The sequence below is a fragment of the Hippocampus guttulatus genome, chromosome 7, assembly GCF_054856545.1.
Source record: "Hippocampus guttulatus isolate MCC_2025c chromosome 7, RoL_Hgut_1.0, whole genome shotgun sequence".
NCBI lineage: Eukaryota > Metazoa > Chordata > Actinopteri > Syngnathiformes > Syngnathidae > Hippocampus > Hippocampus guttulatus.
Window position 1 is genome coordinate 14,055,621 of NC_141267.1, and position 24,457 is coordinate 14,080,077.

General features: G+C 42.7%; 1 protein-coding gene across 6 annotated transcripts in view; it reads right to left on the bottom strand.

The window, feature by feature from the left end:
* elavl4 (ELAV like neuron-specific RNA binding protein 4) overlaps nt 1–24,457 on the bottom strand; it is an 88,638-nt gene that overhangs the window by 62,172 nt on the left and 2,009 nt on the right. For 2 of the 6 annotated variants that reach the window (XM_086115262.1, XM_086115261.1), the window contains exons 2-4: nt 20,570–20,700; nt 19,498–19,624; nt 18,757–18,897 (exon numbers count right to left, since the gene is read on the bottom strand). In XM_086115262.1, the coding sequence (XP_085971388.1) occupies nt 18,757–18,897; nt 19,498–19,624; nt 20,570–20,700 (399 nt within the window). Of the gene's footprint in view, nt 1–2,518; nt 2,839–2,866; nt 3,134–18,756; nt 18,898–19,497; nt 19,625–20,569; nt 20,701–24,457 lie in introns of those variants that run through there. The other 4 variants (XM_086115266.1, XM_086115265.1, XM_086115264.1 and 1 more) reach the window with 3 other exon arrangements.

Below are 24,457 nucleotides of genomic sequence, written 5' to 3' on the forward strand. Positions count from 1 at the left end.
AGTTCATAATGAATTAATCAATTTCTGTGCTCCAATTTCAACAAAATATAACAAGTTGATCGTCTTGCGGCCGCACACCGTTGAGCCAGAATCAACAGTGCCTCTGCTGGTAGCAGCCAAGTACTGCTCTCCACTGTGCCTCCATAAGATAAGATAAGATAAGATAAGATAAGAAAATCTTTATTAGTCTCGCAATGGAGAAATTCCCGATTCACAGCAGCAAAGTTATGAAAGGAAGAAGTAGAACAACAAAATATAGGAGCTGCTGGAAAGGCAGCCACTCACGCGGCGCCATTTTGAAGTCAAAATAACAAAAATAACACAGCACAACACATAGGACACAGACAGTCGTGCAATCTTCACCACTTTTCTGCATACACTTTGTTGTCTGAAGAAGGTACAGATGAAAGAGGAGAGGATCAAAGTGTCCTTTCACCAGTGGATCAGAGACGTCATGCTGAAAATGTGCACACGTCTAATAGTAATTAATCAGCAATCGATTGCTGGACAATCGTCAAGATGAAAAGTTCTACATAGAGGTCACCGTTTTGCATGAGAAAGTCACAATTTCAAACGATACATGCTCCGTCAAACATGTCTGCTCATCCCCGAGACAAAGCAATCGCAATAAATATACACCTGAAAATTGACAGTGTCGTCTCGTGTTTGCCCAGAGTATTTTCAAACTCACTTCACAAGATTGAGTTCATTTACCCGGGGAAATCGGCAATGTGATCCAAATGTGAATCTCGCCATCAGTCATCGACACGATTTGCACGCGAGTGCACATTCACTCATCACAAGGTACAGGAACACAAATACACCTACTGCCGTGACCTTTTCATGAACTGCAATCTTCCTTCCGCTCATAACTATGACTGCAATGAACTGCACGGTAACCTGTGATTGCCACTGTGTATGAACGTGTATCTTTAAAGCGCTCACTTAACACAAAATACCACTTCTCAGTCGAACATGAAGGAACGACGTGTTCATCGAGGTTCCGTTCCACTCTGCAGGTTATATCCGGTGGCCTTGATAACGAGGAAAATATGCGTCAATATTTTCCGAGAGGTTTTTAATCACACTGTCTTTGAAGTTGAATTTGAGTTGACTGTGTTAAATAAATACTTGACACACCTAATCATCAATAAGGAGGGATCGTGGCGGGCAGGTGGGTTACGGACAGCCGCCAACGGCCTTGATGGCCAGGACTGGCCCGGGAATACACCGGCCATACGGGAAAGTTAACATATTTTTACGAAATTGCCACCCCTCTTTATGCCAACACAATACAAATCATTGTCAAATCACGATGCTATACTCTAGCATATGATACTACATATAAGGTTTTTAGTCATGGAACTTTTTCCATGATTATAAACCTCTGTTTTAGCCGTTTGCTTGGAATGAATTAGGCTTCTACTATTTGGTTCAATGCTTGTAAGTGAGTCGGTCAGATTCTTGGTCTTGATATTTCTGACTTCCATTTTTGGATCGCCATCTTCCAACATCAGAGTAACACACTTGCTCTTACGTTTCTCTACTTCTCACTTACATTTAATTCACGACACATATATTTGCCGGCTGCACAGCCCTTGTAATAAATTCCTTACACACTCCATTCGATTAGCATTGATGTGTATAACCTTGGAGCTCACCGTGTTCTGCCTGGGGGTAATAGAGTCACTGCATGTTGCTCTCCTTGCGTGCGTATGCGTGCGCGTGTGCGTGAGATGATAGCTCAGGCGCCCCACTGGCTCACATCAGAAAGCTCAAATCACACCCTCAACAGTTTTGACTTTTAACTCCTTTTCTATTTTCACCCTTTTCTTTCACCTTCTCTTCAGCTGCATGTGATGTATAAGCCCTCTGTTCATGTCCATCTGCCCGGACCATTTTCTCCCTCCATCAATCAAGTGCTATGCCTCACTTAACTGCAAGGCTCTTAATGTCCAGAGTCCTGGTCAACAAGCAGAGTGGTTCTGATGAGCATTTTGATTGTATCAAATGAGAAGAAGCCAGCAATGTACACAATCAAACGTTTACTTGAAGATGGATTCATTTTAGTGTTGCAAATGATCTCGTCGGCAAACGCGGAGTCAGTTTGCTCTGTAAAAGTAATTCGACAAACTGAAAGATGCCTCGAGAATGTAAATCGTGATCATACGGACTCGGGCGCCGTAATTGGTGGCGCAGCATCCGCAAGGAAATAAAACTGGGGGACACCTGACAGTTGAGGAGACATGCGGAACATACAAGGTCGCTCGTTCTGCTAGCATGGGTTCTGCCCCTCTCTTGAAGGTGATGGATGATGGCAAAATGGATGCAAAGTTGGAAGTGAGCAAAGTACAAAACAGACTGCAAGCATACAGTAAATGCCGTGCCCCAAGCACGTTCATTCACACACCCATCATCATCTCACAGCATTACAAATTGTAATCCGGGGCATGCGCGGAACTCATACACACCTACTCCCGAGTACACAAGCAGCATGACGGATAACATGTCTACTCACCTCATTAGCGTAGGCTACTTTGCATACATGAATGTGGCAGAAATTACCGGCAACACTCAAGCGGCTAAACAAGACTCAAGTACAGTACAGCCCATGCTTGCGGGCAAATATTTCAGAGTGATGCAAAGGCAGGAGAAGCTTCAAGAAAACACAATTTAACCCTTCCCGTTCGCCGCTGCCTTACACCTGCACACCTTCTTGCATGTTCCCAATGCTGTGCGAAAACCACCCTACTGAGGGAACTTCTCCTTCTCGTGTAAGTTAAACAATAGTGAGAACCACGTCTTCAAATGCATTGTAGTAAAAAATCTGGTGAGCAAGGCACAAGCCTGAAGCTTTCTTCCTTACCATCTTAAACCCATTCCACTCCATTTGGGAGACGCCGGTGGTTGTCTCACGATCTTTCTCTCTTTCGCTCACTCTCCCCCTCGTATTCTCTTATTCCCCACACACAGCCGCTACGGCGAACGCTTCCGCCGAGAGAAGCTACACAAACTCAGCCCTTTGCTGTCTTAGACCTTCCGCTTATTATTCTGTCCTCGGCTTCCTCTTCCTCTCTTTCGAGTCTCAGTGGCGAGCGGAGAGCGGCTGAGCGGAGGTGTGCGGCGCAGGCATCGCCTTCTTTCACAGATGCTGAGAGCAGAATGATGAGCTCGGATGCGAGTGCAGCCAGCCTCCACCCCCTCCCCCCGGCCCCCACTCACAGCTCCCCTCCCTCCTCTCACAGCCACCCGCCCATTCCCCTGCTCAACTGGAGATCAGTGCCCGCCCACTCCCCCCTTGCGCCTACCCCGTCTCCCTCCTAGAATCTGTCATTGGCGTCTTGGCTTGCCCGTCAGTCCACCCCTCCCTCGGTGTTAACACCTTCGCTCTCTGGCTGGCTCGGAGCCCTCGTCGGCACACGCCAGCCTCAGCCCGCTTTTGGCAGAGAAAAGGCTTTTTGAATCCCAGCAAAGTAATCAATCGCCGCTCAGCTCTGTGCCTGAGCGAGCCGGCGCGGAGCAACGTGGAGTCGGGCTCGAGGAGAGTGATTGCAGCCTCGGGCGCTATGGTAATAGGATGCCTGCAAAGCACGGTGTATATAAATTAGCTATTACTGAGTGTCCTCTGTACATGTGCGTTGGTGTGTGTATAGAGCAGCTTTCACCGTCCCCCGCTGCCTTCTACATATTTAAAAACAATCGGGTGCATTGATTATTCACATGTGAAATTTTAAATGGCCTCACCGATTTCATTTGCCACTGATGGCAAAACGACCATTTGGATTTACGACCGTTTTATACATTTGGATCAATTGTAAAGCAAGCAAAGATAATAAAGCTCAGATCTGAATGATCGATTTAACAACATGTCTGTTATTGTAAGTTTGTGCTGGTGTTTAAAACTCACGGCTTCTATTATAAGATTATTAGAAACATATCTCAAAGTATGAATCTAATGTAGTTCCACACCAATGCCGATTACAACCAATGCCGACATACAATTAATCATGCCACTTAAAAATGAGCTTTGCCAACATAAAAGCAAAATTTATGTCACATGGAAGACGATCGTAAAAGATAGCCTGTCAATCCACTGCACACAACAAAAACAATAGTGTCAAAAAGTGTAAAGTTAACATCTACTCACCATGACCATTGTTAATGGAGGTTCTTTCAAACACAGTCACTGACAAGAGGACAATCGCACAAACAGTGCCACGTTGTAGGCAAATCATACAACAGCCCAAACACACACACACACACAAACACACAGACTACAACTATGTCAAGATTGGAACGCCATGCCGATGAAAAGACAACACACACACCCAATCGCAGCTATTTCTCCCTCGATAATCAGCCAAGGGATGTTTGGGACCTGACAACAGGCGGGCTCCCATTGGTTGGCTGTGGAAGCGTGGGAGAGGGTGGTGGCGGCATGCTCTTTCAGGCTTCGGGGGGTGAGGATGCATGTACCTTATCATCGTCATGTGTGCACATAACTAGTGATGAAAGATTAAGCAATAAAACTCAGCGGCCACGTCATCAGTTAAAGCTGAACCATCTCATGAGACCCATACAGAAACTGGACCAAAAATTCAGTCTTAGTAAAATAATACGCTTAGTTTTCACCAGTAGTCGATTTATAATACGTTTACTATTTATTGTGGTGGATAACTAGTTTTGAAATCAGAAGGAAAGGATCATAGTTTGCTCAATGGCTGTTCAAGTTACTCTGATAAGGGGTTTGGTCAGAGAAAATTGCAGGATGTGTTAGTTTCATTCAAAAACACGTTTCCGACAGTAAAAGGAAAATAAAGAACAGGTTGCGGGTTCATTTCACAGACAGACAAGAAGGGGGAGCTCTTGCTTCCTCTAACACACTTTACCTGAAAAGCAACACTAGTTTCATGCAGGCACCGTTTCTGAACACTCGGCATAGACATGCATTCCCTCCACTCCAAACCAACATAATGCTTGCTCTGTCACACGCATGGAACGTGCTATTGCCAATGCCGGACTTTCATTATTTTCCTGCTGACAAGAGAGCAACATGTCATTTGTCACTTAAATGCAATGCGGTTTAAGTGGAATTCTTGGTGCTTATGGTGTGTAAACCAAAGTGATGACAAATGATGACAAACGTATCAGGCTATGTGCACGTCGGGATGGCCTGATGATTTTAAATTGCCAAGGACTTTGTTTGGAATAAAGTCCTACCTCAAAATCAAAAGAAGTACTTGCTTGCAACCAGTGAGCGTACCTTCTATGAATTATTTGTGGTCCAACTAGTTTTCTGCCTAAATCGGCAGCAGAAGAAAAAAAAAAGCGCACCCTCTGATTTCAAAAGCGTGTCATTCTTATGTTAAGTTCCAACAGAACGTGTCATAAACAGAGTGGGCTGCAAATTGCAGATACTCAACAAAGATACTCAACAAAGACGGATTCTAGGTCCATCATTCTTACGCAATTAGCCTGTCAGTACACAAATTCCGTATAATGCAGACAGTCAAATAAAAATTAAAACAACAATAGCAATTGTGAATTGAGCATCTGACGTGCAAATGAACAACACAGAACGTCTCGTGGCAATGGTACATACTATGAAAACCGTAATGACTTACAAAAATAGACAAACATTTTAAAGCTAGCGCTGGCGGACAAAACCTAAGCATTCCAGCATTTACACAGCAACATTTGGCCCATAAGCTGAGTGGAAGCAAATGCTTGACTTCAAGACGATGCCCAATGCTTTCAATTAGACACAAACACGAAACATGATACTAAAGACACATTTTTCAATCTGAAAATACAGTATGTGCTGTCAGGAGATAGTTCTATGATAATCTTTCATGAAAAATATTTTTTCAGAATATTCGATAAATCGATGGACAAATCGAGAGAATAATCTATTCTAAAAATATTCAATAGTGACAGCCCTAAAACTGTGGTTTTTGAAATAACTAATAGAATCCAAATGTTTTTCTCAAAATGAGAACATGAAAGTGCTAGGAGTCGTTTTCTTTCATCACATTATCGACAACATTCGATGAAACTGCAGACCCATGGTTTTTATAGGCTGTGAAAGTAACTGCAACTACTTGGCTATGAACACAATCTGCTTCCCACTCCTGTCTTGCGTGTGTGCCCCGACCACAGATGAAAAGATGAAACCATGTTGCAGCCATGTCCTAGTTAAGGCCACACGCTGTGCGTTACAGTATTGTGGAGAGATGGAGGGAGTGGTTGAGATATCCTATCAAGGGCATTTCTTCTGCTTCGATCTTACCGTCATTATACAGTGTCCTTCTCCATGTCAAGACAAGTGGAATTCTTCATCGCACGTTTATGTATGGAATATGCAATGAGAATGAGAAGATGCATAATCACAGTATGACAGTATGGCATTACAAGCGCATACCGTTCATAAGAACAAAAAGAGGAGCTATTTTTCAGATTTTTTGAAGAATTACGCATTATGGATTTAAAAACAACCACATAAAGTAGCTTTGCCTTAGGAAAGGCTGCGTAGCTTAATGCTAACAAACAAGGCAAAACACCAATCGTCGAGCAAGGAAGAGCGTTGGTGTCATGGTGTTAAAACTCTTTTGGCAAGAGATACTTGTAAAACAAAACAGTAGAAAAACATTGGCAGACAATGAACCTCACAGGAATAAATTCTTTATCCTCTGCAAAAAAACAACTGCAGTTTACTGACGCGTTGTGACCATCTTCATGTATATTCATGTTATTGTATTATACCACATCCAAATGGTGTACACCAGAAGGAGGCAATTTTCTAATTTTAGATTTTACAAAAATTGTTGAGCATTTTTAGGCTGGAACAGATTAATTGCTTTTTCATCCATTTCAATGTGGAATGATGATTTGATAGGAATGTTTTGAGTTATGCGTGTGGTCATGGAACGAATCAAACTTATAAAAAATATAAATTGTATGACTTCCAGATGTCAACAATTTACATTCAATTTAGCCATGTGTGAAGGGTTGTATACGTCATACGGTGAATGATTAAAACAAAGTTTCATCAGAATTGGCTCTAGAATATACAGAAGTTTGAATTTAACATTAAAAATCCCTTTCAACACGACCACAAATATAATTATGTGACTACTACTATTATAACCGCTATTCCTAGTACTACTACTCTCATCACCGCAACCACTTATAAATATTGCAACTACTATAACCGATAAACATCAAATATTCAGTTGACAATATTTCATTGGTGTTCAAAGTTCAAATAAAAGGCTTTGTGGCTGTAACCCAGGAAAGCCAGCTATACTGTCAGCTGTGTTAAACTCCATCTCACCAACTGGCTATGGCTGGTGTTCGCAAACACACGCGTGGCAGACTGCATCCATCCAAATATACACGCAAAGCTGCGAGGACGTGTCAAAGACAAAAACACAGCATACAACACTGGAGCACAAAGTGCCTGCCAGTCTCCCACTGTGAGTGGCGGGGAGAGCTCGGGCTTCAAGTGGTCGACCTCACAAGTGCGCTTCAGCCGGTGCTTCGAGCATGCTAATTCGCAAAGAGAGAACTGGCTAATTGTCATGAACCGTCCGCGCCCTTCATTCTGCCCTGCCTCTTCACCACAAACCCCTCTTCGTCACACACCTTAATGGATTAACCGCACCCTGTTGTCTCTCCCGCTCTCTTTTCAGCCTCGATCAGCTCACAGGGATTCCTATTTGCTTTGGCCTACAAATGTTGAATATCCTGGTTTGAACAAAGATTGAATGTGCTGCAAGCATGGTTTGTGTGCCGAGGCACAATATTCAGCCAGCCAATGTGGAGGTTTATGATAACGCGAGTGGCATAGGAGACAAAAAAAAAATAGCGTGTACCGTTTATCAGATTTGAATATGCAGTGTGCACAGTGATAATTGTGACTGCTTTTGCTTTGCGTCCTTGTTAACTGTCACCCACCGTGTTTCAACACCTGGCTTGTGTTTCTCTCTGCATAATGAGAAATTCTATTTCAAGGAGGAGAAGTGATGATTCCATCTTAGATGTTACAAAAGGCAAAAGAAAAATATACCTTGTTTTTTGAAAGAGAAGGAAAAACGATGTACGGGTATTCAATTGCCAGGCGGCAATTCAAATTTGCACTGATGGACACACGCAGTATGCCAACAAAGCTCAATCGAAAACTAAAGGTGGGCTACTGAGCCTAATACATTTTACAGCCTCATAACACCTTCCAAGTTAGTGTATATTGTGAGTGTGTGTGTGTATTTGGGGGGGGCATATATTTCATTCATAAAGACGATGACAAGCTGCGAGCATCTACAAAAACCCCCGCACAGATTTAGACCGCACCTTGCGCTAGGCTTGCACCGGGCAGGTTTTTAAAACATCATGAAATGACTATTTTTGGAAAAAATGCAGACAACAAGAACAGAATGTCTGGACAGAGGTATTATTTGTCAAATTATCTTAAAAGCGTGTACAGCACTTCTTCAGGTCATAAAAAAAAAGGCTGCAACACGCTTGATAGAGAATTGCTGGAAAATACGCTATTTCCACACAGCATAAAAGCACCTTTCATCGTGAGGAAGGAACAGATTTAAACATGAGAGGCAGACGGCAAAACTCTAATCTGAGAGCCTGTGCCTCTGCCACAGAGTTCAATAGGCTCGGCTGTTGACTTCATGTGAAAAATGCTGTACTTCAACTGAGGTAAGACAATGAGAAAAAACCCTGATGAAAAGGATGAAAAAAAGAGCTATCTATTTGGGTAGAGGCCTCTAATAGTTTTGAAGAGGATGATACAACTGGCATTTATTGAGATATGGTCTCGATTAGAGTGGAGGCCACTATTTGCTGAATTACAGTCTACTGTTACAATACGTTTATCCGCAGTTCCCTCATCCAATCCCCCGATCCATATCATTTGTCTCTCGGGTGTTTCTGGGATTTGACTGGATCTAATGATTCAAAGGCTTTAGGCTCGGGCAACAGAACAGTGCCCGTGTTGAACAATGGGCTACTCTAAATCATCTAAAAACATTGAGATCCCAAAACTAATAAGCTTGAAAAATGATACACTGTATCTACACATACGCAAGCGTAGAAGATAACTCTTTACAGTGTTGTTCATAAACTGGTAAGACAGTTCCTCACCGAATTATGACACCAATTATCACTTAAATGTGTTTACTTGGGCTACCATGAAAACCATATCCTGTCTAAAAAAAAAAAACAAGAACAACAAACAGCAGTGGCAACACTATGTTCCAACACAAAACTAACAAAACTTGAGTTTGGCTGATTCCACATTAAAACTCATTCAGTATCAGCCAATTCTGGACCAAGTCTGAAAAGACGTTTAAAAACGTCTTTGGGAGTGAATGAGTTAAAGCCTAACAGCAGTCTCCTGAGCCCAATGCATTTGAATGTGTTGCTGACCTAGGCTCTTCTTGATTTGCCCTTGAAGGACAGATTTAGTTGCCCTTTTACAAGCTCTGGCAGTCCAAGCATGTTTTTGGGCTACTCAGACTGATGATGGCCTCTTTTTTGGCAGGTGTCCACCCTCTGCCGGTAACAATCAACAAATAAGAATTGTATGCTTCAACTTGTCCGTCAGTCTTTCTGTCTGTTCTGAGACAATCTCAGACATCAGGCGGCTATTAGCATGATGGGGCACTAGGTGCACAACAAAGGGCGGCTTGGACCGTGTTGACCGCTGATGTTTGCTTCAGTGTTAAGACCAGAGGCTTTTATTACCATGAATCAATGGCACGCTCTGTGTGGATACTGATTTGAGGTAATTTCATGGTCCAAGGCACAGCACACCTGCACTGCTGTTGTATGTTAAATCAAATCGCCTCTCTTCTGTCTCTTCAAAAAGAAAGGGAAAAAAAAGGCCGCGTGGTTCAGCTCTGCCGAACTAGCACCGTATTTGAAACCACAGCAGAGCGAATGATGTTAAATTATCTCGGGATCACAGTCAACTTCGCAGTGAGTCATCCAAGCACTAAATGGGCAGCGTTGAGGAAATAAAAGGCACACAAAAAAGAAAATCCCCTGTTCACGAGTATGACGACCTGCCAAATTGGAGCCCCAGAAGGCACTGAGAACATTTTCCACACCACAATAACATTCGTTGTAACTTAACAATCATACGATTGTCCTCCCGGATGGAAGCGTTTCATCTGGTGAAACAACAATCACCGGATTTTCTCAAACGCGATCAGTAACCACGGCGATATCTTGATGAGAAACAGTGGGCGAAAAGATGTCAAGATGACTTAAAATTGAACATTAGCGGGGGAAATGGAGACACAGCGGGGTCTTCTGTGTTGACTGTGAGCAATTACAGACAACGTTTTATACCCACTAAAGTGTAAACTCGAAAACCCTCGTATGGGCGGCCTTGGAATAAATGCCTTCATGAAAGTTGTCTTCGACGAACGCTATCAAGGATGAGAAAATCCCAGCTACAGTAGCTGGTTTCCTCCTACATCCTCCTCCATGCCGGGGCATGGCAAGGCATCAACGTAACCCCTGTCTGTGTCACAGTGCGTGGAGGAAACTCCTGCTCAGATCAGAAGTGAATTCTTCATGCTGATCCTGGATAGAGGCTATACGCTACATTTGTCACAGCCTCTTCTATCCTTCACATTAACGCAAAGCTGCTTGGTGAAAGAGTGCCGTAGTTTTGCAGGCTCCACATGTGACTGTCACAGTAAGAGTGTGATCACTGCAAAGCAGACATGTTGATATTTTAATGAGGAAACCAGAAGCCATTGTGTATGTCTCCTGTTTATTTATTTATTTTTAAGTACACCTGAATCTCAATCCCAAAATGTCCTGACTTTGGACAAGAGGCACGGTACGTGCTGGACTGATCACCAGTCGATTGCCAATTCAGAATTCAAACATTTAAAAAAAAAAAAAAAAGTCTGTTGTCACAAGAGACTTCATAGTTTGCACATCCACCATGCGACAGGCCACTCAAGTTGTCAGTATCCATCACGAAGGCGCAGCAGTTTGTCACGGATCAAAGGATTCACTTGCTGCCTGTTTTTTATTTGGCTTTCTCAGCACTTATTTCATAAGTAGGACCGGTCTCACAGAGCATATTGGAGAAGAAAATCCACTACCAGATAACAAGTACATAAGCAGCATCACCATATATGTTACCACAAAATTCAGGTTTGGTGCTTTATTGTTTTACTGTTTAATTCAATTCAATTAAATTCCAAATTTATTGTCAAATGTGCTCCAAGTGTAGCATACAGCACAGATGAAATTCCTTCCCCCTCAACCAGACAAAAAGAGGAGCCGCTGCGGGTGCCCGCGCCGCCATCAAAAGAACAATTAACATAAAATGACATAATAATACAACACAAGACGTAAGACACAGGCAATCTTAACCACTTTTCCTGCATACACTTGTTGTTTAACTTCATTTTCAACGCATGCTGCAAGCGATTCCGTTCGACCTTCAACCTTCCACTTCCTGGCTATTTTAGAGTTGTTTTAAGGGATAGATAATGGAGGGTCTTAGAGGCTGCAACCAAACATAAATGAAAGGTTTGTACAGGTGCCCAGAGAGGCTTAGCTTGCCATTGGCTGTTGATTGCGGCATGTGTGTTGGCACTCAGCAGGTATTCTCGACAGGATTCTGGTGGATTATTGTCCATTTGGACAGCAGAGTGTCCGCAGCTTGAGGTGACATTCAACTTCATTCAACTTCAGCCACCCAGCAGCTCACAGCCTGACTGTCAGCTGTACACAATGTATGCTCATTTCTGGAGAGTACAGTACAGATTTGAGCAAGCGTACGACAGCGTGAGGTTACCCGCGTTAAAATAAATAGCGCGGGGGGATAAGATGGGGCAGTTAAGTCTACTAAAGTGCGATTTGGAGCAGAGGAAAAGAGAGCAGCCCGCTTTGCGTTTGATCCCGGTTGGGGGTACATTCATGCTCACAGGGTGACTGCTGGGGTCCATCTGGTGGCGGCTTTAATCAACCCACACACGCGCATGCACATTTATAGACAAAGCGCTCACAGGATAATTCAAAAATTGTTTCGGATCATATAACATTATTTATTGTCGGAATTTCGACAGTCATTCCACCCTTCACCAACCACCTCTGCAGATATCAGGTAGCAAAAATGGCATTCAATCATCACCGGCAAACGACTTGCGATATTTATTACCGCTCCAAAACACCTCACACTAGCAGCTCTCCATTAAAGGCTCAACTATATATGGCTTTTGATAAGGCATAACCTTTTATAAATGACACACATCCAGCATCATTTGCAGGCATGGCCCACAGCACCATGAGGATAAAACATGGAGAGGCTCAGCAAAACCCGGCTCTTGAAATGTCACTTCATGCTTAAGCGCTGTTCCTCACGCTCGGAGAAAATCCAGTGGGCAATGTAGAAGAGGGGGGGAAATAAAAAAATCCGGCGGGTTTCAGTTAAATGCCTTCATGCTTGGAGACATGCTTCAGTTATTCAGTGTTGCTGGGAACACTTGGATGGCCAAAGGAAAAAAAAAAAAGCAATACAATAATTGTTATATAAGAACTACAATGTAGTTTCCAACATATATGCAGCATGTAATTTATGAGGTTTCTCCAACACAATAAAGAACTGTCAAGGCTATTCTTGTTGGCATGATTTATATGGGTAAATATTAGGGCTGTAAGATACACCAAAGTTAAGATTTGATTCGTATCTACAATTTTTGGTCAGGCTCGACTGTACCTGCATTTGCTTTCATGCCCCACTTCAATTAATTTTGGGGTGGGGTCTTTGAAGGGGCTGTTTTGCCTTGGACATTTTTTGGAATAAATTACGGTAAGCAAATTGTCCATGTCTTGTTGACTATACAATTTGCAATTAACCATTGTTTCAAGAATTGATTCATCGATAAATCCGAATGTGTTTTTTTTCCATTGCTTTTGAGCATTATTTGAAATTGACGGTGCACAAACAAATGATTTATGATTCAGTTACTGCTTTGGGATGTAACATGTCAAAAATGTTGATCTTTGTTTTCTAAGTAAAAGCAATTTATTTTGATTCACGCAAAGATGAAACTGCACTTTCGTGGAGGACCGGATAATATGTATTTATTGTTGAGAAGATAAAGGTGAAGAGTCTTTTTAGAAATTCTTATTTTCCAAAGATCTCACAACTACTACTGCAGTGCATGCTGGATCTGTTGGTGCTGTACTTGTTGAAAAGTTTGGTTGAAACTTGGTAAAAAGCTATAAGGAATTTATTTTTATTATTGCCATATTTTTTGTGGTTTGTTTGAGAATAGCTTATTCATTGAAGCACATTTTATCAATAATTTATTTGAAAATAATTTATTTGACTCAATACCAGGCACCACTTTGTAACAGTGTGCAGTTTTTGCATTTTGTTCTCCTACGCTGATGCGGAAAATGAAAAAAAAACAAAAAAAAACTGTGACGTCAAAACCGAAGTACCTGTACGTACATTTCAAACCAGGACTTTTGTGTATCGTTACACCCCGTGTACACTGGAAAAAAAATGTGTTCAGTTTTAATTCATTTTACTTAGTCAAGTGGCTGCACGAAATAAAACCATCTGCATCCAGATACACTTTTAAAGTACGGTAGATGTATATTCTACTTGAAAATATGTGCCCAGATGCAGATGATTTTTTATTTTGTGCTAATAATTGACGAATTGAAACTATAGTTTTTTTCAGGGCCTGTAATCTACAAACGTTCAATCTTCTTTCTGGATTTATAATCTTTGTTTGTTTTATTTTTTATTTTTTATTTTTTTAAGGTTGGCGCTCTATGTAAAATGGCGTGGAGGAAAAGTCTGAATCTTGAAAGGGACTGGGTTAAGTCTGGGAGGTTCCATTGCTTGTATAAATCCAGAACAAATGATATCAACTCTCGAAAGTTGGGCCATTAAATTGCTTCATACTCTTCAGCGGTTGCAAAAGTCACACAAACATCACTTACTCATAGTGACAGCTCATGCTTTGCCTCATCCTCGGCAATTAGTGAATCAATAACAAAAACACAATCGGCCATCAAACGATCACTTTCAAGCAGCGTTAAACGATGTTGTTCATCAACATGCCAGAATGGTCGACAAAGGCCATTTCTCAGGTATCGGCTGGCATTTGTCAGCTCAGCGTCAATGCGCTCCTTTCCACGCAGGGGCTGCTGTATCTTGCCTAATAAGGGGTCTTCACCTGGAAAATCTCCAAAGTACAATATCACACATTGGCGTTCCAAAGAGCATAATCTTTGAAGGTGGGGGGAAATTGAATGTTGCTTCGGGCAGGCAGATTTGGTTTTCATCCCAAATTGGAGTCTGATTTGTCCGCGATGACAGACTTGAAGCTATCATGGCAGATTATCGCGGACACAGGCAGGCCAGCTAAAGGCTCTGTGACGGCTAATACCGCTTTTGTCAATGTTCATCAGGTTGACATGTAGTGTACACAGTATATACACACAAATATTTGTGTCAGTGTTACTTCTTATCTTAATTAAACGACTACGATCTGAAATAAAAATGGTGCTGCTGCTTGACCGAATAAATACATTTGCTCCAAGAGTTAGCTCTCCGTCCATCCATTTTCCGAACGGCTTATCGTTTTACAATTTACAACTATGGAAAATGAATAAATGAATGAATGAATTTACAACTAACGTCCATGTGCAAATAACCGGATATACACAAATGACCGACACGAGAGCCTTATCTCACCGAGCCTAATAATATTTCGACTGGATTTGAAATCATTGTCCAAGAAAGCAGAAAAATTGTTTCTGAAATGAAATGCTTTCTTCTACCCCGCACGTCTAAGCTGGATTTGGGGGAATTAAGCAGAAAGAAATAATAGCACTGAGTCCAATTGTTTTGCTTACTCAAACTATTAAACTGCACATGCAAACACTGACCGGAGATAAATTCTCAGTAGAGCTGGTGTATAATGCAACATAGACTCAAGTAATTATGTGGGTCTGAACGTTTCATTTAGCCGAGGTTTATGACATTTCCCCGTATCTGTCTTGAAATGTAAAAATGAGAAATTCACATTGACTTTTCCTAAACACTTCAATTTCGGGTTATAGTGAATCGTTTTACTCACAAACTTGTCAGTCAGGGTTATACGGCGGCATGTTCAAATCGTATGTGTGCTGTAACGGTTTTTGATATTGATCTGTTGCTTCAATAGGATAGGACTCTGCGCAATGCAAATGATCGTCAAAGCGTAGGGAGAATCGCGGGTCAAAGAAAGAAATTTAATATAGAGAGGTGACCTTTTGGTGGGTGTGGGTTTTTTAGTTGGCTTAGCGGGATACTCCGGGTTTCGAATATTGTTTATGGATCGCATCTCAGGGCTTCTGGTTGTTCTCTCTCGGAGCGGATGTAGTGGAAAACACGCTTGGTGGTGAGACACGCGTGAAGCCTACCCAGTGTGTGTGCTAAATTGAGTGGAAATGAATGTCAGCGCAGAGCGAAAAATGGCTAAGGGTACCGTGTGCGTGAGTGTTGCGCATGTTTGTTTGTATGTTTGCGCGTGCGTGTTCACAATCGTACGGACACCTGCTCCTTTTTGTAGTGATGTCTCCCCAAAGGGACACAGGCTCAGCTGCTAATCACTAGGCCCTCCCTGCAGCCCTGGTGGCCGGGCACGTTTGTGCATGTGCACACATGGGGGGTGGGTGGGAGGGGGCGGTGGGACACATACGCCTACGTGAAGTCTTTAGGCCCCCCTCGTAGTGGCTCTCAGCATCACTGTGTTCCCCGCAACTGACACACCACATGTGCTCATATGAGGAGCAAACATGACATGAAGTTGCACATTCGCATGATACGCTCATGCAGTCATTACATGCTCCGGTTTGAAATACACTATAGCTCATCGATAGATGGATTTAAAGGAAGAAATAAAAAAGGATTGAAATTCACTCCGCCCCACTCCACCATGTTTTGTTCAGCCTCACACTATAGCTCTGCAATAGATGTATTTTCAGGAAAAAAAGAAAGAAAGAAAAAGCATTGAAATACACCCACCCCACCCCACCATGTTTTGTTCAGCCTCCATTCCAATGAATCCTAGCAGCCAAAACCATTAGAGTTAATAAACTGCATTTGTTTTTGCCAGTATATCACTTATGAACCAACGCTCGCACATTTCCATTTCTATGAATTCGAAGCATCTTTTCAACATTCGGATGGCTGCACCTGCGTGTTGTTCGGCGACAGCAGAAGGGCCGCGGCGCATAAACGAGTTAATTTCCTTGATGTAGAGAAGACTGCAATCAAGGATAGGGGAGAGAAAAGCGAGGAGCGGCAGATGGATGAAGCTAATCATTACTGTGGTATCAGAGGTGACCTCTATCTATTTCGAGGCGTACATTCTTGTTCTTCGTTGGGTTCAGTAGAGTGGAAAAAGTGGTCCATGCCCAGCCACTTTTTATATATATATTTATAATAATTTTTTTTTTTTTAGAAATGTTGAAACAGAGGCAAAAATTTGAGTTGCCAAACAAAGCCTCATGTCACATCGAGAACGTCAGCTGCCTGCAGTGGGCAATCAGCGGCGCTTTCTAGAAATGAACAATATTCAGCTGTGAAGCACGGCGCACTGCAGCTTTTTAAACGTGGCCTTCTTGAAAATTAAATCTCGGCTGACTGAAATATGGAACAATTTGCAATTCAGATTTTCCTCCCGTGCTCCTTTCAATTCATCACCGTTGTCTAAGGTTGCACGACTGGGATTGCACGGTCATTCTGAATCTATACACATTTTGAAACTGTGAGTCACATTCACGGTTGTTAAATGTATTATGAATAACATAATATTTAGAAAATAAAAGCACACACAAATAAAGACTTTACCCCACCCCCCACCCCCCACACACACACTGATCATTTAGCGTTATTTGGGTCAGTAATAGTCAACTTTTCTGCTTTTACTTGGGTCTCTGAATTTCAAATGAAGCAGTGCAACACTTGCTTTTGAAAAGTACACAATGAGTAGAAACTATCTTCTCACCAAAATAAATAAACCCACAATTCATGTTCGCAGCGGCTACGGCATCAAATTGCGTGTAGCTCTCACCAAGTTGAAGAATGTGATGCTGCGTGTGAAGATTGTAACGAGAAATCGACCAGAATTTTCCAGCGCATTTGTCTAATGTATGCAAATGATCTCCCCGAGCTTAATGACGGTACCATTAATCACGATGGTCTTCTTTAAACGGGGTAATCACGCGTGCACGCGCGTGCACGCAATTACACACCCCCCCCCCCCCCCACACACACCCACCCACCCACACACACACACACACACACACACACACACACACACACACACACACACACACACACACACACACACACACACACACACATAGCAAATGTGCAAAATCACAAAAAGAATCCACAACCACACAGCTTGGCACGGCATGCAACAAGGTGCGATGAGGAGTTATCCATTATAAAGCTGTTAAATCCCCCCCTCCCGAATCAAACATATCAGCGGCGTTAAATTCAAAGTGATTTTTAACTTGGCAGTCCCCCGCCTCAAATTTTGTTTTTCCCATCTCAGCCGTGCCGATATGAAGCCTCAAATGTGTAAACATGCCAATCATTCTTGTAGAATAAATTTAAGTTATTACTTACACGACATTCAACAAATAATTCATGGGCCAGCAGCTTCATGCAAACAGCAGATAACAGCGAGTCTTAATGGGCATTTTGGACAACAACAACAACAACCAAAAAAAACCCTGAGACAGATGACTTTGAACTATTGTAAGAATGCAGAATAAGACGTGGGGGGTGGGGGGGGGGGCGATAAATGAAAACACTTTTGAAGCCCAAGTCCACGTAGACGTATTTCACCACTTATCCTCGGTGTGCATTTGCATAGAGTTTGCCGAAAACCCCTTGGGTTTCTTCAGCAGCATGACAGTGAGTTATGAAAGCTTCCGGGAAGCTTTAGGGTGTGGATCTGAGCCAGTTTGAAGGGGAGGCGAACCAATGAAGCACCCACAGCTTCATGTCGCCTTAATGCGGCGAGTCAGGGATTTTCTTCCAACATTTTTGCTTAAATGCTCTGGGTTTTCTTCTGCCCCTTTCTTTCCTGTTCCATTCCCTTCCCTTGACGTTATCTTTTCTAACTGGGACTGTCAGCGGAATGTTGACATCAATGGAAATAATTCCAGGCGTCTTTTCAGCGCTCCCTTGATGATGATCAAGTCATTTGTAACGAGATCATCCAATACGAGCTGGTGTTCCAATCTGATTTTTAATGCCAAGTCTCAGTCACCCCTCCACAAACGAATTGGATTTTTTGCGGTGAATACTACAGAGCAGTACAAAATTCCACAACGATTTTAGCCATGCAGAAACACTAACACATGCACGTTTTACACAACACAAACACCTCAAATTCCCTTGATAACAGTCTGTCTGGCGGAGACTAAAGACAGAGTAGGCGTAGGGTAATTGAACAAACACAACAATGTAAATATTTACTAATACCATCCAGTGAGAATACGAGCTGGATTGCACAATTGATTTGTTCTCTTTCTGCCCTCTTACTCCCTTCCTCACCCACACACAAACAACTCCACCCCCCACCCTCCCGCAACCCTGCTTCCTTTTTCATGGCATTACAACGCACGCCTGTGTTCATTAAAAAGATGGAGACTTGGATATGGAGATACAGTGCTCTGTCTATATCCGCTTACCAGGGATGACCTGTAGCCCGTCTGGGCGGGCGATGACGGGAGATCCCTGGGAAATAGCGGCGAGTGCGACTCGGGGACGGAGCCCACGCCACTGGCTGCTAGTCCCGAGAGCTGCCCGTACCTCGCCATCATCTTGAGATGCTGCTCACAGAACACACACACACACACACACACACACGCACACACACACACACGCTCACGCATTGACGTGGGAGGAGAAGGGAGGAGAAGAAGGGAAAAGGGGGCGGGAGAGGAGGGGGTACAGATAACAGCAGGTAGGAAGGACGATGATGAATATTCAAAGGTCAGAGGGAGTGTGGATGAAGAAGGAAGCGATAGAGAGAAGGAGGGGATTAGGGCACATTTTTACTCTCACACAAAAGCACGTGAACACACAAGCTCTCAAACTTGCAAGCATAAGAAGGCACAGTTTTAGCCCCGATTGGACAAGCAAGGCTGGGTTTGATCGGTATGATGGCGACCTTGTTGCAATGGGGTGATGTAAAGTATGGCCACTAGCTTCTCCGTTTACTTTTACAGCAGAGCAGCTGCGTGTTCTCCATATGAACATACATGATAATGCGCTGCTAAGGTCAATCGCTCCTGTGGCTACGAACAGACAGAAGTGCACAGACATGCACACAAACAGACGCGCACATGACAGAATGGCTGGCGGCAGACAGGTGAGGCATGGAAGAGAAGAAGAAGAAGAAGGAGAAGAAGAAGAAAAAATGTCTTTACCTCGTTGCTCAGCAAAGCAGCGTTGAGTGTTCGGCTTATTTCGAACATGGTGAAATTCGCTACTTTTTTTTTTCTTTGTCCTCTTAGTGTCAGCTTCCTCCTTAGTTCTTTCCTCCCTTTTTCTTTGCTAAGGATGGGAGTCAGTCCCAGAAGCAGAAAAAAAATAAATTAAAAAAATCAAGCAATAAAAAAAAAAAAAACAAGCAGGAAAAAAAATCTGGAGGAGTCACTATTAAGTCCTTTATTTTGTCTTTCTTTATAGCGCTCTCCTGTTTTTCAAATGAGCTCTGTTGGCTGTCGCTGCAATAATGTTTCTGTCCAGGATCCCCGCACACGTCTTGAGTCAATATTTTTCTCTCTTTTTCTTCTTTTTCTTTTTTAAATCTCCCAGGAGTCAGCACATTAACACGGGAAGTCGGTAGGTTGGCTTGGCGGGCTGGCGTGCTGCCTTATCTGTCCCCCGCACACTGGCTCACACAATACGCTCCGATCCTCAAACTGCTCGCTAGCAGATTAGCTGTCCCAAAACATAGCACTTAGTTTAAACTCCCCTTCCTATTGCTCTCTCTCTCTCCTCTCTCGCTGTATCATCCCCCTTGCATTCCCGCCCTCTCTCCCTCTCTCCCTCCCTGCATCACTCTCTCTCTCTCTCTTTCTCTCCAACACCCCCCCCCCCCCCCGCCCCTCGCAGCGTACAAAATATTGCAGCTTCAGTTCACAATTGCAACCACAAGGTGGAAAGACTGTTCTAGCACCATGGACAGCACCACCGCCTTCCTCTGCGTGCCACTCCTATATGTTTGATTCTCTTCTCTTTTCTAGTGTGTCTTATACACGGCAAGGGAACATTTGCACTTATGGAGGCACTCCCTCGTGGACCATGAAAACACAGGGCAAGGATAAAAGGATTGGTTTGTGGTGTGAGGACTAATGTTTTCCACTGTGCCATCTAATTAATGAAACCGGATTCAAATGTGGAAAAGGGATTATGCAAGCCGTTTGGCAGTGGGAAGCATTTGGCTCATTTTTATGATATGAAAGGTAAAGCAAAGTGAAAGGGAAGGAAGGCTACCTTGGAGTGGCCAGCAGACGAACGTAAGCGAGGGGATGGGCTGATGTGAGCATCAAGGTCAGGTGGCTGTCCTCTTCCTCAGCAGGGTGTGGCACGGCCATGACAAAGCAGCCAGTAAACGGGGAGTCCAACTACGCAATAAACAAGAAATGTCAAAACATCGTCTTGAGCCAAGAATGTGACTCAGAATAACTGAACTTTGAGTCAAGGTGTAAGTGTATTTGCGTCTAATAGGGAAAAGGTTGCTGAAATAAAAGGCTGTGTTTTACAAGAGATTCGCTTAATGGGGGTCATGCCGCTGGAGTAATTGGTGCTATCATCTTTTGTAACGCTAATGTCAGTGGTGTGATACAACTTTCTTTGTAATTACAGACAATGATTCTCTCCCCGTGCTTTGAATTCTGCTTTCGCCATCAAGGAATCGAACAGGAAAGGCCAGTTAATAGTGTTTTATTGACACTGGACAATTATGAGATTGACAGCTTCCATTTGGGATAAAATACAATTTTACAGTGCAGACACCCCAGCATTAAAGATTGATATTGGCCTTTTATTTATATTTAAAATAATCATTTTAACCAAACCCCCCCCCACTCAAAACCTTTCATTTGGATTTTTTTTTTACCTCCAACACATGACATAAATGCTACATCATTATACTGTTGTGAAAGCTGGCAAAATATTGTGATGTTATCATGATTTACTCTGTGACTCACACCCCATGTGTTCAAAACAATGCTTAGAGGGACAGATGAAGTGTGATGGGGTATCAGCGGGGTATAGAAAGCAGATACTTGTGTGAGGCTAACAAAACATACAGTTAATTCAGATACACAGACATGAATGTATCATCAAATATATCGTTTCACTCGTGTCTCGGCTTTCACCTCATATTTCTCTTGTCTAAGAAAAAAAGGCTGCCGGCCACATCCCTGTTCCGCAAAGCTGGTCGTCTCTGGGGGACGAGTGGCCCAGCAGTGCCCTGAGAAGGAGGGGGTGGGTGAGGGGGGGGGGGCGTTGGGGGGTTGAGCTGTCGGATGAATCATCCAGAGTGAGGCTTGATTCTTCAGTCAGCTGCCTCTCAAGCCTTCCTCCCTGACCCCGCCTCGGCTCCCCTAAGCTCTCTGATTGCTGTCACCATAGTGATTCTCTGTGTACTGATGGCTGTTTTTTTCTGAACTGCCAACCCCCTCCTTCCTGTGCCCTCATAGCCTCCCAACTTGATGCCACTTGTGCCTGGTATTGATTTTTGCATGACTACCTCCTACACAAATGACAGACTTCATTTGGGCATATTAACAAGGTTTTTGCACGACTCGATGGTACAAAAATGCAAGAAAAAAACATAGAGCCTACTGCCCCAGTCATATTATTTGGGATTTAATTGAATTTTAATTTTCCTGAAAAAAACGCCGGTAGAGTAATACAGTATTGAATCCAGCAAAAACTTAGCTCAGCGAGCTGCTATATAAACAGCACTTGTGATTAAAGTTAGGTAGTGACGACAACTTTTTTCTTCCGATACGATACCAATATTTGCAGCCTAGAGTCCTGCTCGATACCGATATCGATCAGATACGACATCAACAGGAACGATACCGGCTTCTATACAATAGTCAGCAACAGTCGGCATAAAAAATTGGATCCATTTATACCACACTTCTGGATAGAAGAACAAGACGGAAGTTTGGAATGACTACTTCTATATGAGTGCTAATAGTGTAAATTTTGGATGTAAACTGATATAGTCCGATACTATTTTTATTGCTGATATCGGACCGATATCCGAAATCAATATCAAATTGGGACACCCCTCGTTTTTGTGTCTCACAGTAGCGTCTTTTACACGTGTGTGACCGTTTATGTTAAAAAGTTAGTGTCTGTATATTGTTTTGAAGTTTTGACATTTAAAGTGGCGAACTTTGTGAACTCATGTACTTGCATTTTTTTTCCTGTAAAACACAAACACTATTTGCTGAAAAAAAAAACTATTTTCCACATACTTTGGTGTTCTTTCTATAACACACTAGCATTATGCCCAAATGCAACTTCTAAGGTGCCATGTTAGCCGAGTAACAGCTAGTGTTGGCTACCATTTGATAGCCACGCGGCCTGACGATTGAAGATTGCTGTGGGGGTCCTCCAGGCAGACAAGTGTAGTTTTGCGGCTGATGCCATACAAAGTAGGTTGGTCAACTTCTCACCATGATGCAGAGAAAGGTTCTAATCACTATTGCCAGCAATGGAAGCACATGAGCTGAGTAAGGGCCAAACCGAAGAGAAGGAGTCTATCGAGAATCACGTACTGTGGAACCTCCAGTTACGAACAACCCTTTTTACAAATGTTGATAAAAAAGCTGCCACAAGTTACATAAACGTTTCGGCATGTGAACCATCTCGAGCACATTGCTTCAGTGTATTCCATCAGAATTTAAAGAGGAATCGGATAAACTTGGACCATCTAAGAACATGTTCGAGGAATTTATTGTGGATGGCGTTCCTTCCTCATTTGTTTGGTGGCTGTCTGTCACTTTGGTGGCTGTCAGTCATTTGATAATGTGCAATCGCTGCCACCAAGAGGGCTGAGGTGTACCACATACTGAAGGTCGGCGCTCTGCTGTGAGATGTTTGATTTGTTTATAATTTATTTTTCAACGCTTACTTCATAATCTTAAAACAAATGATACTGAAACAGAGAGCATTCATGCAAAAATCTAGTACAGTGCAAAGGCAGGAAACATACTGGAAACACGAAAACTAAAGTTTGCTTAGTCATGGGGAAAAGTGATTATTATGGTTTGGGCATATTTCAAAAAGAAAGAAAGCAAAGTTTTGAAATGTGATGCAAGAAGCGATAGTATCCCGGAGGGCTTTCTAATATACTCTGATCATTTGTGATGCTGTGGCGTGTCCTCCACTTCCAGAAGAGGCAGAAAATAGCCACATTTCATGTTTCTGCAGCTTCAACTATTTCACTGAGACAGGAATGTCCGCAAACATGTGAAGCACAAATATGAGCAGTCACACATTCGATAAGCATGTAAAAATACATTCTCCTGAGAGATAATTAAAATGTAAGAGACCATGGAGCATATTGTGCTTCACTTCAAGCGATTGTTGAGTTTAATGATGGATGTTTTCATTAAATCATTTCTGCACTTCGCAGACATCTTGACAGGAAAATGCTGTATTCAAAGCGTACCTTGGGCAGAGAGCTGAAGGGTTATTCTTGAAAGTGTTTCTATTCTTACTTCAGAAAGGGAGTTTATGTTTTTATCAGCGTGGGTTTCTCCTTTAATTTGCTTATTTTTGTGGAACGAGGACGTGCTGGCATTCGTAGGAGGAATTTCCGTACAAATGTTGGTAGCAAAAAAATAAATTCTCGAATTTGAACACATTTTGAAGAGCTATTTCCATCCAGTTCCTGGCTGTGTATATGGCAGCAATGTAATAAATATTGAAAAATCATATTCCACATGAAAATGTGCCCAAAAAGCATATTCTGGTCACGAGATTGAAGAAAAACCTTGGGCTCTCTTTTCATGACCGACGTAAATCCGGCGTAGTGTGTAGCACATCTCTGAGCAGAGGTGAGCTAGTTTTGATGTTGATATTTTTGTAGATGGGCGCAAACCGGTGGGCAGACATGTGAGAGGAAGGTCTGCGCCACTGTGGGAGTGGTTACAGCTAACTTCAATCATGGCAAATTTATCTACGTGAGCTACTTATTGAACTAGTAAGTAGCCCGCTACCTAACAGACAGATGGACAAACACAAATGCAACACTCAAAGATTTATTTTCTATGACAGTGTGGTCTCGGTGCATCACTGAGTGTCACATAATTGAAATATGGTGTGTATGTTAAAATAACTCTAATAGTAACTGGA